This window comes from Mus pahari, chromosome 15 (assembly GCF_900095145.1).
Source record: "Mus pahari chromosome 15, PAHARI_EIJ_v1.1, whole genome shotgun sequence".
Lineage (NCBI taxonomy): Eukaryota > Metazoa > Chordata > Mammalia > Rodentia > Muridae > Mus > Mus pahari.
Window position 1 is genome coordinate 59,930,420 of NC_034604.1, and position 18,397 is coordinate 59,948,816.

At 44.7% G+C, this 18,397-nt stretch overlaps 1 protein-coding gene across 1 annotated transcript in view; it reads right to left on the minus strand.

The window, feature by feature from the left end:
- Positions 1 to 17,832, minus strand: part of Ccbe1 (collagen and calcium binding EGF domains 1) — a 238,075-nt gene extending 220,243 nt beyond the window's left edge. The window contains exons 1-2 of the mRNA XM_021214886.2: positions 17,529 to 17,832; positions 17,028 to 17,108 (exon numbers count right to left, since the gene is read on the minus strand). Of these exons, the coding sequence (XP_021070545.1) occupies positions 17,028 to 17,108; positions 17,529 to 17,662 (215 nt within the window). The 5' untranslated portion in view covers positions 17,663 to 17,832. The remainder of the gene's footprint in view (positions 1 to 17,027; positions 17,109 to 17,528) is intronic.
- Between the last annotated feature and the right edge of the window lie 565 nt (positions 17,833 to 18,397).

Sequence of the window (18,397 nt, forward strand, 5' to 3'; positions counted from 1 at the left end):
GAGAGAGAGAGAGAGAGAGAGAGAGAGAGAGAGAGAGAGAGAGAGAGAGAGAGAGAGTCGCAGATAGCATCTTGTTGTAAAGCTGACTTGGAGATAACTGTCACAGCCTTCTTCAGTGTCTTCACAGCCAAGAGGCTCACTCTGATGTCCAGCTAATCCCTGGTGCTGTAAACCAAGCCCGCTTCTGTTCACCCTGCTGTCTGAGAAGGAGTGGGTGATCAGTCAGACTGAAATAACTCTAAAGCTCCCCCATGCTCCCCTGAGGTTCAGAGAGAGAGCGAGCCCAAGGGCATCAAAATCCATAGATGCTCAGGTTTCTTGCCAGAAGTGACACAGTATTTGCATTTGAGGCTAAAGCGGTGTATCTTCTTGTATACATGAAGTATACAGAAAGTGATCTAAATAACTTATTTTACCTAGAACAATGAATATGCCTGATAGATGGTTCTGATGCCAGTCGGTTCAGGAAACAAAATTACATTTTCAGTACAGGTACAACTTTTTTTTCCTGAATATTTTTGACCCCTAGCAATGTCAGACCTGTAGCTATGATGTTCTGGCTGGACACAAAATTGGACTGGCACTTAAGGTTAAAACCTAAATGCGTGTGAAATCCACAATGAATAAAAACACGATAACTTTCTAAAACTAAGGCACCAAGTATGGTGCCCTTAACATTTGCTAATTTCCTTACAGCGAGCCATCGGCCAAACAGATGAATTACGGAGCAGCTCTATACCAAAGGATAATGCAGTACACACACATGGAGCCAGTCCACACAGTAAGTAACCTCGCTTTAAACAAGCAAACAGAAATACTTGTAACAGTAACTAAGTACACCTGCCCACATCTACACAGAAAAGTCCAGGCAACGCAAACCCAAGCCCTTGACAGCTGCAGCCTGGTGGTTTGAGATAGCAAAGGAATCTTAGTGCTAGGCTGTGTGCCACAGCATGCAAAATGTGCAATGAACACAGACAGACAGACAGACAGACAGACAGACAGACAGACAGACAGACAGACAGATAGATAGATAGATAGATAGATAGATAGATAGATAGATAAATAGATAGATAGATAGATAGAGTTTTAAGAAAGAAACATATTGGGGCTGGAGAGATGGCTCAGTGGTTAAGAGCACTGTCTGTTCTTCTAGAGGTCCTGAGTTCAATTCCCAGTAACCACATGATGGCTCACAACCATCTGTAATGAGGTCTGATGCCCTCTTCTGGCACAGAGCTGTACAAGCAGATAGAGCATTCATATACATTAAATAAATAAAAATTAAAAAGAAAAAGAAAAGGAAAAGAAAGTTAAGGGTGAAGAGGAGCATGAAGGAAGAAAAGATCTTAAGAGATGGAGAAAAGAAGTCATGAGACAAGAAAGCAGAAGTGGAGGGGGGGACTTGTCACCATCAGGGAAGAAAGGCGGGAATGCAGCCTGTGAGCCATTACAACATCACACAGTGCACCAAAAAACATGGATGTGCAAGCATGTCAGCAATCTGTGGACACTGGGTCCTTTGGGTCAATACTTGGGCACAGTGCAGCTGGGGCATATGCTAAAGTTTTAGTTTTCTGAGAAACTCCACACACATTGGTGGCACATACAGGTCTGCTATTGTCCGACCAGCATTTGTTGTTGCTTCTTTTTTCTTTTCTTTTTTTTTTAATTAGATATTTTCTTTATTTACATTTCAAATGTTATCACCTTCCCTGGTTTCCCCTCTGAAAACCCCCATATCCCCTCACCCCTCCCCCTGCTCACCAACCCACCCACTCCTGCTTCCCTGTCCTGGCATTCCCCTACACTGGAGCATAGAGCCTTCACAGGACCCAGGGCTTCTCCTCCCATGGAAGGAGTTACAGAGACAAAGTATGGAGCAGATACTAAAGGAAATGCCATCCAGAGACAGCCCCACTTGGGGATCCATCCCTATACAGTCACCAAACCCAGACACTATTGTGAATGCCAACAAGTGCTTGCTGACAGAAGCCTGATATAGCTGTCTCCTGTGAGGCTCTGCCAGTGCCTGACAAATACAGAGGTGGATGCTCTCAGCCAACCATTGGACTGAGCACAGGGTCCCCAACTGAAGAGCTATAGAAAAGGACCCAAGATGCTGAAGGGGTTTGCAGCCCCATAAGAGGAACAACAATATGAACCAACCAGTACCCACAGAGCTCCCAGGGACTAAACCACCAATCAAAGAGTACACATTGTGGGACTCATGGCTCCAGCTGCACATGTTGCTTATTTTCTTAATGACTGAGTTAATCCTTCTTCAAAGACTAGACAATAAGAAACAGCATTTTGTTATTTAAATAGACACTATCTCAGCGTGTTGGTAAATGTCTGTAATTCTAGCCACTTGGGAAACTGAGATATGAACATTGTTTGGGCTCTCTAGTTTAACACCATCCTGAGTGACACAGTGAGACTGGTTCTTGTAGGTGAGGGGGTTAAGGAAGGAGTCACTAAGAAGCAGGGACAAGAACTGGAATAAGCAAATAGATAGGAAATACTGGAGAGTCCGCACTAGAAGCACACCAATTGAATTATGCAAACTTTTGCCTCAGCCCCTGCATTAGCCATAATATAGAAGTAGCTCCTGGTCCTCTGTCCCAGGATAACAGGATGGCAGCAGGACCAAAGAGCTCCCCTTCCACAGGGCATGTGCCCTCTTCTATGGACCTCAAGTGTCAGCTCCACCAACTATAATCTACATGTGTTTCAAGACTTACAAATGTACTTCCCTAAAGTTATGGCCTCTGGGAAAGAACTCAGGAAGCTAGGAGCTTTAACAAGAATATCCGGTAGACTGTCTGACACTGTCACAGCTATTCTTAGTGGTCAACTAGAAGCCAAGTGGCTAGGTACATGTGAGGGGGATTTTTCGTGATTGAATTATTTGAAGTTGGAAGACCCATCCTAAATCTAGATCCAAGGGAAGATTTAAGGTGGCTTAAATCTAGGCCACACCTTCTGGTGGCAGCCTATGTAAGACAGAAGAAGGTAGGTCTTGCTCTTTGCCTGCTTGCCCTCACTCTGGCTAACAAATGCATTCCATTGATGGTATTACAGCCTTCTTCTTCAGGATTCCAGAGTATATGAAGACCAGCAGAGACACCCAGCCCTCGGAGACAACTTCTGGATTCTTGGAGTTTCTGCAGTTAGGGAAACTAGTTTGGGACTAGTAGAACCACAGCTATACACCACTCTAATAGATCTTCCATAGATAGATAGATAGATAGATAGATAGATAGATAGATAGATAGATAGATAGATAGACAGAATTAATCGCCTACCTATCAGTTCTGTTCCTCTAGAGAACCCTGACTAATACAGACACTCAATTGGGTTCCTTCCTGCCTTTGCTTCATCCCTCTGTTCCAGTGATGCATTGTGTATACCAAGCTCTGAAACTGTGGTAAACCACAAAATCCACTTATGAACCAATCCATATTTCTCCAGCCTCAAATTCAAAGCAAACCCTCATGAAGAACCCCTCAAACACCTCTCACACAAACTACAACTATATTTCTCTTATTTCTTGACTTATATAATCCCTTTTCATCTCCATGATTTTGTGCAAGAAAAAAAAATCACTGTTATAACACTGAGAAAAGAAGATGCAATCATGGATACAAAACCACTTGCTGTGTAGCTGTGTGCTTTGGGCACTGCCTTCAGGATGGATGGTAAATAGAGCTTGCAACTTGAAATACACAGAGTACAGAATGGATTGCTTCATGTCCCATGAAGTTCACTGAAGCCCATAACCAGCCCTGTGTTCCAGCTGTGCTGTCAGAGGAGAGGACTTTAAAGCAGTGTGGCTACCAGTGAGCTGGAAGAGAAACTCAGTGGCACAGACTACGTGGAGGGAAGTGTTTGTGTTTGATTCTCACAAGGAAAGAAGAGCACAGCTTGACACCATAGCTTTCATTTATAACACCTGGAGCTGTGTTTATATCTTGAGAAAATTCTTGCAGCTCAGCAACAAAGCAAAACTTTTTTTTTTTTTTTTCTGCACCAGAGGTCACCAAGTAGCTGCCGACCCTGAGCCAAGAGCCACAGCACAGACTGGAAAGGGGTGGAATCTGAAGCATGGGATTTGGATCTGATCAGCTTAAACTCAGAAGATCTCATAAAGAATGCTCTCCAGTTGATCCATCTCAACCCAAGGCACAGCCCAGACCACCCTCAAACCTTCCAGCAAATGGTAGGAAGCAGATACAAGGGATAACAGAGCAGGCCCAATGATGAGAGAAGAGAGACTTCAGCATGGTGATACTAACACTGGAGTCTAGGTTTCCATCTAGGGCTCTGGACCTTGTAGTCATAGCTAAAATCATGAGAGGGATGGACCTAAACTTCATTCCCACAACAGGGAGAAAAAAAATGAGGACTAGACTCTTTCCCCAGCTTCTGCTGAAATAGGTTTGCCATTCCTTTATGCTTGATGGTCCAGCCTGCGGTAGGCTCTGGAGCTGTGCCTGGTACCCACTTCCAGAGTTTGGGCAACAAAAGTTGCTCCTCTGGGCCATAGCCTGAATGCTGGGATCCCACTCATCTCAAGTCTCTCCAATGTGCATCCCAGCCACTCCTGCCTCACAAATAGAAGTTGGTAGCCAAGTCGGAGGTGGGGCTGCAGTGATACAGTGGGGCCTGGCATCTTAAAGCCTGGTTGGGGACACCAAGGGACTTTGTCCAGATGTGAATTCTGATTCAGTGGGTCAGGGCCAGGACTCCAGTGTCATCCTCTCTACGAGTGATATCTTACTAGTACTGGCCAGAATAGATTATTCTCTTCAATATCTGTCACCATCCTGGAAAAGGTCCACAGAAATAAAAGCTACAAACGCCACAGTTTTTATACACCGTTTTAGGTAAGATTTTTTTTTTCTTCAATTTACTGAAAGTAAATCGATTTTATGGATAACCTGAAGTTACCACAGTGGACATCCAAAGAAATCCAAATGCATATGGTGATACATCCATTTCTTAAAGTACACCTGTTGAGGGATGGATTTTGTTTAGTTTTGCAGGTGGGGTTCTAACATCTGTTTTTGGACATCTTGTCTAACTTGGTTTCTGCCAGAGAGACTGACACCCTGCTTCCAGCATCCTCTCTTCTCCTAAACTCTCTTTAATAGATTGTAAGCTTTTATTTACAGACACCACAAATAAAATTTCATATATGTATAGTATGTCAATTTTCATCCGTGTATGCAATGTCACTTGTCTTTGTGGCTATGGCTACTAGTAGGTTGCTCATACCCCACTGGGTGGCCCCACACTCATGCACATAAGGGTCAGCGGTCATTAACCCAGGGGATTAGTGGTAATAATAAAAGAGGACATGAAGTTAGGAGGTAGATGGGTAGGGGGAGTTAGAGAGGAAATAGGGGAATATGGTCTCAATCCCCTTTCTTAAATAATGAGTGCTTGTTTAACTTATGAGTGAGAGTGTGTGTGTGTGTGTGTGTGTGTGTGTGTATACCAGTCCCCAAACCTTTCCATTTTTCATATCATATAGTTTTCAGGGGAATTAAGTTACTACAGTTTTCAGGCACCTAAGAAGATCTTGGAGTCAAGCGTGGTGGTGTATACTAGGGACTCTGAGGGATCGTAAGTTTGAAGTCAGTCTGGGCTACAAATGGGCCATATAATACATAAACTACATATAATACATGAACTACATATAATACAAATAAAGTGTGTATAAATAGTTACACATATACAATTTCCTCTCTAACTCCGCCTACCCATCTACCTCCTAACTTCATGTCCAACACAACCTACACAGCAAAACTGTTGTCTAAAGAGCTCTAGAGAGGGAAATAGCAATATATCAGTGATATAAAAGAAGAGATAGCTGGGCGTGGTGGTGCACGCCTTTAATCCCAGCACTCGGGAGGCAGAGGCAGAGGCAGGCGGATTTCTGAGTTCGAGGCCAGCCTGGTCTACAAAGTGAGTTCCAGGATAGCCAGGGCTATTCAGAGAAACCCTGTCTTGAAAAACAACAACAACAACAACAAATAAGAGATGGGGTAATTTGACTAGGGAAAGGAAAGGGAAGAAGGAGAAAGAAATAAAAACATGTAAGGAATCATATTTTTTATTTACCTAAAACTATATATAATACAAATAAATTGTGTATATATAGTTACACATATACAATTTATACATATATGTAGTATATATTATGTGTGTATATATATATAGTTGAAATAAAGTTATATCACTTGCGCTAACAATTCTACCCTCCAGAGCCATAGATTACCTAATAAAAACTCTAGTTCCAGGCATGAAACACTGCCGCCCCCTTCACATTGCTGGTCGGGGGAGCCAAAGAGACTGCCAAAATGATATAGATTATTGCTATTGCTCTTGGTGGCCTCTCAGAGATTGAAGCTACGTACCTATTGCTGAAGACACTAGACCCAGGACTCAGAAGATCCAAGCTGGATCTGACCTGTGAGGACAAACTTTCATAGACTTAGAAGTAGCTATACAAGCCACCCAGGAGGGAACGAAACAATGACTGAACCCAGCTCTGAAGCCTATGAACCACAGCAGCCATCAGCATTGGTAAGATGCCCCTAAATGTGATAACCGACGGCTGTCTAGTTGGCAATTGTAAGTGGTTAGTGAGGCGATGAACCTTAGAAGCCAACCTACCACCACCACTTTTCTAGACCAGCATAATTCTTAACTGCACTCTAAATTCTTATCTCTATACCCACAGGCGTGTGTAGCTCTCAGCCCTCATCAGAGAATGGTTTCCCATGCAACGGACAGAGACGGTTACAGAGATCCACGATGGGTCAAAACGCAAAGAATCGGTGTCTGTTCAGCATCCAGCCTCAGCTGGTCCATCGACAGACAGACAGTTCAATGTCCACACCTCAGGATCAGGTCCCGTCTTAGAAGAGAGGATTGTAAGAGCCGGAGGACCAGGACGCCTGCTGTGAAAGAGTGTCTTCTCACTATGACAATGGCACCCACTTCTCTATTGTTGTCTAAACAAAACTCTCACAATGATACTAGGACATGCCGATGTGGGTGGGGGAAACTTCACAAGGACACATTCCTAGATGAAGAGATAAAATCGATGACTGCTTAGGGAGAATCAGTTGTCCCCATAGACAAGCCCCCTGATGGGTTATCCAATCCCATCTGGTCAACACTAAACGCATGTGCATACAAGCAACACTAAATGGATCCATTAGGTTACACACACACACACACACACACACAGAGAGAGAGAGAGAGAGAGAGAGAGAGAGAGAGAGAATAGAAATGAAGAGGTCATGAGTTTGAGAGGGTGGGGCGACACAGGAGGAGTTGGATGAATGCTTGGGAAGGGTGGAAATGTTTAAAATATAGTACTAATGTATGAAATTCTAATGAAAGAAACATTAGCAGGCAGGCATGAGGGATCACAGATTATACAACTTCATGTTTGCAGATTCACCAGCCACCTTTTTGAGCTTGGTCTGCCTTCTACTAAGGCTCATTCAGTTAAAACAGGCACATTGCCAGCCTGTAAACTTCCACATGACTAACATAATTGTCACAAACACTCACACATGACTGTAGCATCAGTGTGATATATCTAATTATTAAATATATAACATATATTATAAATTATATACAATTTAAATAAATATACAATGGTATATATTTAATAATATAATATTAATTATATATTATATATTACTATTATATAGTATATTGTATGTAAAATATTATATATTATATGCTATATAGTTTATACTATGTATACTATAATTTATTATATAATATATTGTTATATTATATAATATATCTATAGTAAATATATATTATTAAAATATACATATGTATATATTTTTTAAAAAAAAAACTAGATTTCCATGGTACCTTTTCTTTTCCCAGCCAAAATTTTAGCCTTTTGTTCCTTGCTGTACAGCTTTAATTTTTACATCCTTAGCACAAATAAAGGATTCAAATAACTTCCTTTGTTCCTTCAGATTTTTCTTCTTTCAGAATTTCTCCTTTCATCTCTTCATTCTCCACTCTGTCTGCCCTATCCTGTCAGAAGACATTACTATCCAGAACAAAACAGTTGGAATCATTTGAAGGAAAACAACAGTTAAATTCAAAAGTTTTACTGGGGACCAGCAAGATGGCTCAGGGGTAAAGACACTTGCCATGGAAGCCCAGCTACCTGAGTTCCATCCCTGGGACCTACATAAAAGTGGAAGGGAAAAGGAAAGAACTTATTCCACAGTTTGCATCATACACACACATATATGATAATAAAAACTAAAGTTTTATTTGCATACAGTGTAACTGTAACATGGAATGCTTTTTGCTATGTATGGATCCATATATGATTATGAATTGTAAGTAAGATGACTTGGTTAAAAAAAAAAAAAAAGGTGCATATACAGATACAGATACTCACAGACAACCATTGGACTGAGCCCGGGGACCCCTATGAAAGAGTTAGGGGAAGGACTGAAGTAGCTAAAGGGAATGGCAACTTCATAGGAAGAACAATATCAGTTAACCAGATCCCTCCCCCCCCCCCAGAGCTCCTAGGGACTAAGCCACCACCAAAGAGCATACATGGGGCAATCCATGGCTCCTGCTACATGTATAGCAGAGGACTGGCATCAGTGGGAGGGGAGGCACTTGGCCCTGTGGAGGCTTGATGCCCCAGGGAAGGCAGATGTTAGAGGGGTGAGGTGGGGAAGGAGCACCCTCTTAGGGGAGACTGGGAAGGGGGGGACAACATTTGAAATGTAAATAAATAAAATAACCAATAAAAAAGAAAGAACGAAAGGAAGGAAGGAAGGAAGAAAAAAGAAAAAAAGAAAGGAGAAAAGAAAAAGAAAAGAAAAGAAATTAAATTAAATTAAATTAAATTAAATAGGTGCGTATAGCTGAACTTGATGACTTAAGTTTGATCCCCAAGACCTAAAAGGTGAGAGATAGATGTCCTATAAGATTCCCTCTGTCCTCCATATGCATACATGCTTGCACGTGTGCACATACATACACACACATACACACACATGCACAGAGATTAATATTTTCAAATAAAATTATGATGTAGGACAGCTTTCATTGAAAATGACTGTTTTATAGGTATATTTTTAAAAACATAACTAGCATTTTTATCTTGAATGTGAAAAGCCTTCTAGAATACAAACTCCAAGGTAACCGACCACGTCTGTGGCAAGGGCACTTTCCATCCGAGCCTGTGATTGGCATGCAAGTCAATGATGAAGGAGGGCGAACCACCTCAGAAGGCTGCTCACTGACTGTCCTGGCCCTGCCACCTGATTCTGACATACACTTGGACAGTCTATGTGAGAGCTGCCAGTTCGGGAAGGTTTGCCACAGAAACACTCAGGAGGAAAGCGGAAGACAGAACAGAATCAAACAAACAAAACCCTCTTGTCTTAAGCCAGCTCGTGATTCCATGTGGAGCCAAATTCAGAGCCGTCTAGCTTGGATTTCACCATCACGAGCAAGGTAACAATGAACTGATTTGCCCCCAGCTGGACAATTCACCATCCACCTGTCAGTCATATAGCCCCAAATTAGCCTTCCCATAGTGCTCCGGAAGTTCTTGAAATTTTTAGAAGCAAGAAACTTGTGGCATATACTAATTTCTGGCAGGACGGGGAGTGGGGGCAAGCAATCACTGCCATTCATGTCTTGGCTTGGAGCTACAAGGTTGCTTTATCTCAGTGTTGATTTTCTGAAAAGATACATCTAGGCTATAAGAAATTTCAAGACCTTAGTCCTAGAAATAAACATTACTCAGATGTGTGTGTGTGTGTATATATATATATATATATATATATATATATATATATATATATATATATATATTCCCTTTCCCGGAAGATAAATGAGAACCCATAAATCCCACCAGAACAGAGGTTCGCATGCTCCCTTCAAATGTGTTTTCCCTGCATTGAATCAAGCTTAGTACAATGGAAGCACCCAGTGGGCATGTGCCGACCAAGAGAAAAGTGCTAAGACTTTAAAATTAGCTAATAGATCCACGGGAAGGGGGGTGAACTTGGCAGAAGAGGCATTGCAGATGTTATAGCTGTCCGCTTTCTCATCCCCCAAATAAAGAGGGAGACAGTGGGAGAGAATGGGAGCTTTGTTCTCCAGTCTCTAAGCAGGACGATCACAATGCAGCGGCCTCTCTCATTCATAAAGGCATCCTGGTCCAGCTGAGCAGGAAGCAGAAGATCTGGGGAAGCTGAACATGGCCTTGGACACCGTGAAATGGAAACCTGCTCTTAAGAAAACATAGCAGCTGGGATAAAGAGGGTGCGCCGCCCCAACTTCACTTAGGAAAAGATGAAGCGATGTTAGCCACAGGAAGTCGGGGAGCAGCCATTCCAGCAACAATTGGTAGTAAGGAGATGGGATCTCTAAGGACACAGCGATGAAAGCCTAGCTGTGGGGCAGGAGCTGAGAACCTGTGAAAAGTGATACAAAATCTGACCTTGACCACCACTCTTAACTCACCCGGGCCTCCCCTCTTCTGCTACCTGTTCCTGTGGGGAGGAAAGGCATCCCTCTTAAAAACTACCTCCTTGCCCTTCATATCACTGCCTGCATCCTATATGGAGGAGCCCATGTGTCATTTGGGGGTATAATTTAGGATAGGAATCACCAGTATCCAGCATATGTACCACATGCGCAAGAACAGAGAAGCAGGCTGGGCTGGGACACAATGGAGATAGTGGTGTCACTTCAAAGGAGCCATTGGGCTCCTTTCTACAGCAGCCTTCCTTTCTGGTTTGATGCAACACACCTATAATTCCAGAACTTGGGAGGCTGAGGTAGGAAAATAGTGAGTTCAAGGCCAGCCTGAGCTAAATAATATAGCGAGACCTCCTTTAAAAGATTATTAAATAAAATAAAACAAAACACTTTCCTAATTTTTAACTTTTATTAATTTAATTTTTTAGTGTGTGTGTGTGTGTGTGTGTGTGTGTAGGGCATGTTCGTGCTACAATACATGTGTGTGGCTGTCAGAGAACTTGCAGGAGTTAGTTCTCACATACTATGTGGGTCCAATTGTGGAACTCAGGTAACTAGGATTGGCAGTAAGTATGTCTTACTTACTTACCTATGTCAGCCTCTGGCTCAGCTTTTAAAGGACACAGGACACATACATGAGTAGCAACAGAAGTCCTACAATGCTTAACACATTTAAATCAAAGTTGTTCTTTTCCTTTTTACATTAACAGTCATTCACTTGGTCACTTAACAAGTGCATATGGACGGACCACTCTTTTTCAAGTACGGAGCTGACCTCTGAGGTCAAGGCTATGAGAGAACAGAAGGTCCATGACCTCGGAGGGTTGTCAGTTATAGACAGCCTCATGCAGGAAGAAAGGGAGAATGTCTTCCCTGGGTGTAAGTTAGGCCCTCTCTGCTCTTTACCACTTTTGTCCCATGTCCTCCTGGATGGGGACTCATGATGTCCTGAATGAGCCACAGCCATTCACAGAGCTCCTCGGTTTCCATAGGCCAAGAGATGGAGGCGGTAGAAAGAGCAGAAGAATCCATAAACAAGAAAAAGCCAACCAACGAAGGATCTCAGGCCTTATTTCTTCTTCAGAAACCACCATTTCCAACCCCAGGCGAAAAGCAAACCTCTCTAGTCCTCCAAAATGGAGTCAGCATCCAATTCACTCTGTCTGTGCTGCCCAGGACTCTGCAGTCACAAGGAGAAAACGCTGGGTGGTCAGCAGGGGAGACTGCGCCATGCAAAGAAGACTCTCAGTGTCATTTCCCTGGCCACTAGATCTCTGGCCTACCCTACACTTGGAGAAGCATCCAGAAACAAGGCATGTTGACCAGCAGAGAAACGCCACTGCTGTGTCTAAGTCTAGCTTTACTTTCAAAAAAATGTATGCTGGGTCCTACCAGAAGTCATAGGTTACCAAATCAAATCCCATTACCAAGTGTGGGATGTTCCCCAGAGCTGATGGTCGGAAGTATCCTGGCGACACCCCAGAACAATACAGACTCTTATCATTGCTCTTGGTTATCCTCCAGAACATGATAGTAAAGCCTCAACTGATGAAGACACCACACGTTTTGGTCACAGGACTTGAAGAAATCAAAAATTAATAAAAATGTTATGTGGATTTTTTTTTTTAAATCTCAATTATAAAATTCACAGAAGTCAGTGGGTGTCCCCTGCACAACTTCTGCAAGCTACCCCCATGCCACACCTTGAGGTTCAGGGGTGATACAAAGTGGCATTGATTGACCTAGCACTTCCCTTGTATCTTGAACTTCCCAAAGCACAGCACACAAGCTAACTCATTTACAAAGCTCCCAGCAGCTCTAACCATCATTAATACCACCCTTAGATTCCAATGGAGAAAAATGAAACCCTGGATCTTAAGAAGTGGTTCAAGGTTCGGGAGGGGGGGGGGGAATTGCAAGACTAGAGATTCAAAGAGGAACAATGAGTTTGAAAGCCTGTGTGTTCTGAAGCTCACAAGGGGAAAGCAGTAGGCAACCTGCCAGAACAATGCTCTCTGCAGCCTTCCCTTGGCCTTCCCTTGGCCTTCCCGGAGATGACCTTCAGCCAAACTTCAGTGCTATCTGTCCCTCGGTGCTAGCCTAATTAAGTAGCCCTCTTGCTCTAAGTAAACACATCTGCAGAAACAGCACATGGACCGCCACGTTCCCACAGGCCACACGGCCACATGGTTGTACTATCTTGAAGGAAAGTGAAAGTTCCTGCATCCCCTGTCATTTTTTTCCCATGGGAACCTGAGCCACCTTAAGCTAGTGCACTCCCCAGTGGGAGGGCACTGGGTAGACAGGGGGAGGGGTGGAGCATCTGCATCTCAGCTTGGAGCCGCAGGAACTAAGACCAAAATCACAGGCGGTTTTCTCAGCTTTGCTCTCTAATACAGTCTGTGGTAAAGAGCCACCTCGGGAAACCAAGGCAAGGCTTCCCTTGCCTGAGACATCATGCCTAGCTCCTGTCTCTGTCATTTGTACAGTGTGAAGGACACAGATTTGAATTCTGCTGTATAGGCTCCAGTTACAAAGGCTTTTGTCTAAAATCAAGCCCTCCTACTATCTGTACTTTATTCTTTTATGTGCTAATATCCTCTAGATTTTAGGGCTGTAAGTTCTTAATAGATATGTAAATCTTTGACCCAAGATTCCAAAGACTTAAAAGCCTTTACATGTGGACACATCATTTTCTGATATAAAACACCATCAAAGAAAGAGAAAGTACAAGGTATGAAAAGGGAAAATCACCTTGTGGTGGATGGGTGGGGGTGGGGGAGATAAGGAGAAGGTAATGATAGTTCTAGGTGGGTAATGCCATAATGGCTTTCTGTGCCTTGGCTGTCAGGAATCCCTACCTCAGATAAATCATGCCCCGGCTCTGATATCTTAACGACTGGTGAGAGAATGCCCTGTGCTGACTATAACGCTGGGCAAATGTTAGCTTTAGACTCATTAAGCTGTCACTGGCACTCATGCAGAGAGTGTTTAAACTCTGGGGGCTTGGCAGTACGCACGTTGGCAGCCAAAACTCTCGAGACGTGGGCCTGAGGAAAGGCTGTACATGCAGGAACCTGTTTCCTAGATGATATGATCATTTAAATTCAACTGTCCAAAGCAGGCCTCAAGGGTAATGGCTCCAAAGGCTAACTAAGATCACCTGGACTGTCGGAAATGTTCAGCCATTTGAGTTTAGTCTCCCTTTTTCCACCCCTGGATCTAGAACATTCACCCTCCCTTAGGGGTTCCCCTGAGATAACAAAGGAGCCCAGGTCTTACAAGTCAGACAAACCTGGATTTAAATCATGGGGGTTGTGTGTGTGTAGCCATGAGCACTTGGGCATGATACTCTCCATACCTCTGCTTATCAGGTTCTCACTCAGCAAAACTGAGAGACTAGAAAAGCTACAGTTGGCTCTATGCATCAGAGACAATGCAAACAAAGTTCACAGCATCCTGCCAAGACCAGAGTAAGTCTGCAAATTATTGTTATTTAGTATCGGGCACCAAGTGCTGAAATACAGAGGAGAGTTGCCTAAACTGAAGTCATAAACCACAAGGCTGGGCTGTCCAGGACAAAAAACAGAGGAAGGTGAACCCATTTCAAATTTCACAGCAACCAATCAGGCTTATCTCGATCACCTGTTCATTTCACATAGGTTCAGATCTTCTCCCCTTACCAACAATGACCTTTTGAAGGAAAAAAAAAAAATCCCTTCACCAAGGTCTGAATCCTTTCATATGCTAAAAATCATTCACTAGCCATCTGGTATTTTCCCATCTGGTATTTTCCCAGCACAGAAGCCATCCCCCCCCCCCCCCGTGTGCTTATAGCTTGAGAGAAACCAGGGTGGGGGTATGCTTTCCAGGTGGGGGGTGGCTCTCCTTTTAGGGTGATATGCTGAGAAGCACTGGCTTGCTTGCCCATGTTCCTGAGGATCTAGCAAAAGAGTTTACACTACCAGTAGTTTTCAATCTTCCTAATGCTTTGACCCTTTGATTCAGTTATTGCTGCTGCATAACTGTCGTTTTGCTACTGTTATGAACCATAACGTAAATATCTTTTTGGAGATAGAGGTTTGGCAAAGGGATTGCAACCCACAGAATGAGCACTGCTGGTTTAGACCCTGTCTGTGGCTCAAAGGCCCTGCTTTCAATGGGGGCGTCCCCGTTGACTTCAACGCACATCTCATTAAGACACAGATGCAGTTGAAGGGACGTCAGTGCAGTCTACCCAGTGTGCAGGCAATGTCATGAGAGTTGGCTGGTAAGACTTGAAAGGGGATGGAACTATAGGACCATACCCCAGCATCCCACAGCACGTTGCCATTCTTGAAGCTCAAGAACCAAGAGAGGAAACTTCCAAATGACTTTAATTATAAAGTTCTCTAGCCACAGTGCGAGGTTGGAAGAGGAGGCTAGCATGAACTGGAAGCCAGAGGCCAGCTTGAGCTACAGAGTGAGACCCTGTCGCAAACGGCAAAATAAAATAAAAATAGAAAAAGGCTAACAGAATATTCACAGAACTCTTGACTTTCATAAAGAAATTAATACATTTACAAATTATGTCAGTCACGCATAGTAGTGGTTTACACCTTGATCCCAGCACTTTGGATGGGCAGAGAGATTTTGAGTTCAAGACTAGTCTAGACTGTACAATGACGTCTTATCTCAAAAAACTAAACAATGCTATTAGCATAGTAGGGAACTGATGTCATTTTCTCAAACTGAAACAGCCCTTATCATTATATTAGAATTTTAGTTATTAAGAATTTTAGTTCCAGACTAAAATTCTTTACTCTTTTCCTTGATAGAGCACTAGGTCCAACAGGCTGTTCCATTGAGTAACTGCTGAGTGAACACATTAACACATGTTAATGACTCTGAATGGGTTAGGGTAAGAGAGGTACCATGATACTTTAAGAAATCTGGAAACGCTGGCCAAAGGAGCGGAACAAATAGAATAATCAGACACTGGTGGTTTCTAAAGGCCTGACACGAGTTCTGTAACCGTCACTGATTTATGTGACGTGTGACCTTTAGGGACTGAACAAATGAGCGAACCATCTTAGGAACACGCTCCAGGTTAAACTGGAAGCTTTCATACAGCAGTGATAGGAAAACAACATGTCCTAGGATATGCCTTGGTTATGGGGATGAAACACATGACCAGAACCAGGCAAGTGATGCTGCAGCCAGTACTACTAAGCCATGTCACCAGCTGGATGACCTTGCCCACCCAGTGCACCTCCCAAAGTCTCCATCTGCCAGTTGAACAGGCGGGTCCCTTGCATCTCAGCTACTGTTCAACTCTCCTAATCGCCACATGCAGATGCTGGTAGCCCCCTTTTGGAGCTCACATAGGGGAAGCAGCTAATGTCAATCAATCCTAGTTGCCAATGGCTGCTCTAAAAGCACAATACAGCTGATGGTACTTCCGTACATCCCAATGACCTTCCCTGGAAAGCATCTCACACACCCGAGCCTTGGGTGTAAGAAAGAAGTTTCCAGCGCAGAAAGCCTTGTGATTAGCTGGTTGGCCAGAGCCTAGTGAAGACACACTGAGATTTGTTTTACTTTTGTAGCACCCAAGTAAGTTCTCAGTCTGCTCTAAGTGTGTTAACCAGATGCCCTGCATAGCATCTTAAAAACTCAGACAAGCAAATGACATTTAGGGATGTGTGCCACCTCCATCCTGTGGGGGAATGCAGCAGGAGTCCAGAATTCAATGACTCAAAACAAGTCAATTGTTAGCTCCAAAAGGCCAAAAACACGGGACCTTGATCCTCTCCTTCGGGGATTTCATCCACTTGTTTTAACTCCCCCCTCCCCCGCTTGCACAAGGAGTCACCTGGGAAGCATTTTAAAACGGTGTTCCCTGGGTCCGTGCGCCCTTTTAATTTTTAAAAGACCCCAAGTGGCTGCCATTCTTCCAGGTAAACCTGTGATCTTTTCTTAAAGAGACCCTGAGTTTCAACAGTTTTGACATTTGTTTTTCCTCGAGGCAACCATCCCACAATCCTCCCGGTTACAATTTTGCCTACAGAGACCTCGCCAGTGGTACGCTCTGTCCCAACACAAGGTCAAAAGCAAGCCAAGTGCCAAGTATTTCCTTGTTGGTGGTTGTATTTTCAAAACAAAACGCAAATGAGCAGGAAGCCATTCCTCTTCACCAAGCTTACACCCACAATCCAATCCGCCCTCATCACCTTGCAAACTTTTTCACTCCAACCTTTACCGCGCAAGCTTTTCACTGAACGGTATTCTCAAATCTCGGGCACTCGCTGGTTGCAAACTCAGTTGCTCGGCTCTGCTCCCAGCTCATGAGCACAAATGTTCGCACTATACAGCAATACCCTGACTCGGGCACACACAGCCCTGGCTCCAACAGCGCGCTTCCAAAGCCCTGCTTGACAGCGACGCCTGTCCCTCTAGACTCCGCAGGACCCCAACTTTACCTGAAGCACGTGGTGAGCTCGCCCGAAGACTTCAGACACGGGTATTTGGTCGTGGTGATCTTGTTTTCCGAGCACACTTCTCTAAGGGAGAGAAAAAAAAGTCAGAGAGGAAACTCCGTTAAGGTCAGCGGGAGAGTGAAGAGCAGAACGCGCTGGGCTCTGCATCCAGACGCACGGGCTGGACTGCTACTGGTCCCGGGAGGAGACCGAACAGTGTCCCCCGCACCGAGCGATCCCACTACCAAGCAACAAGAAAAACCAAAGAAGTCTGCACCCGAGCACGGTGGGAAAGCAGGACAGAGGGCATCCAGCGTCCCGACTCACAACTGGTAGCGCCAAGGCGGTTCCCTCAAGAGATGGAAGTTACCTGGAACAGCTAACCTCTCCGCCAGTGGCTCGGCGCACAGAGATCTGGGTTCCGCCACCTAAGACCCTCTGCACCCCGCCAGTCAGTCCTGATAGCACCCAGATTGTCCTCCCTCTAGGGCAGGTGGCCCTTACCTGTCGCGGTCCTCGGGTTCCTCTCGGTAGGTCCACGTGTGTCCCAGCGCCAGGAGTAGCAGCAGCGGCCCCAGGCTCTTGCCCAGCTGCCTCTTGGCTGCTCCTCCCCGGCTCGGTGGAGGCGGCGGCACCATCAGGGAAGCTCGCGGCTTCTTCTCGGCGCCCGAGCTCTCTCCCTGCTCCGTGCCCAGGGAGGCTCCGCAGCCGCGGCCGCCTTCCCCTCTCGCCAGCAGGGGGCGCCGGAGAGCTGGGGCGTTTGCACCACCTGCGGGCCGCGCACAAACTTGGGGCCAGAGAGGGTGAACCGAGCTTGTCTAAGTGGGGGTCCTCCTTGCGCGGCCTAAGGGAGGATGCTGGAGTCCCGGGAATCTCTTCTGGACGATCAGGCTCGAGTCACAAACAAGCTGAACTTGCCTTTAGGCTGTGCCCTCCTCTCTTCCCTCTTCCTCCCCTGGGAGAGCAGCGCAGAGTTGAGGCAGCCAGGCGCTCCTTTGCATTTTTGCTCCAAGGTCTCAGCCTGGGAGGAGGAGTTGCTGGCTGTCACCAGTGCGGGAGGAGGAGAGGAGCGGGGTTAATAACTTCCTTCCTGTTGTCAGTTAACTTCCATAACGAAGGGTCAAGCCAATGTTTGCCTTTTCGCTCGTGAGTGCCTTCTTGCGTGTTTTCCTCTGTCCCGGTTCTCTCTTAGAATAGGAGAGAGTGAGCAGCGGCTACAGGGGATCTCCTATATTGATCGCCCTTCCAAACGTGAAATAGCCTAATGAAGAAAGCGTAGTCAATCTTCATCCCTTTTAGAGGGAATTCGGTCGTTTCACTCGTCCACAATTCTTAGTGCGGCGATTTTCTTCGTAAGTGCAGTTCAGGTCAAG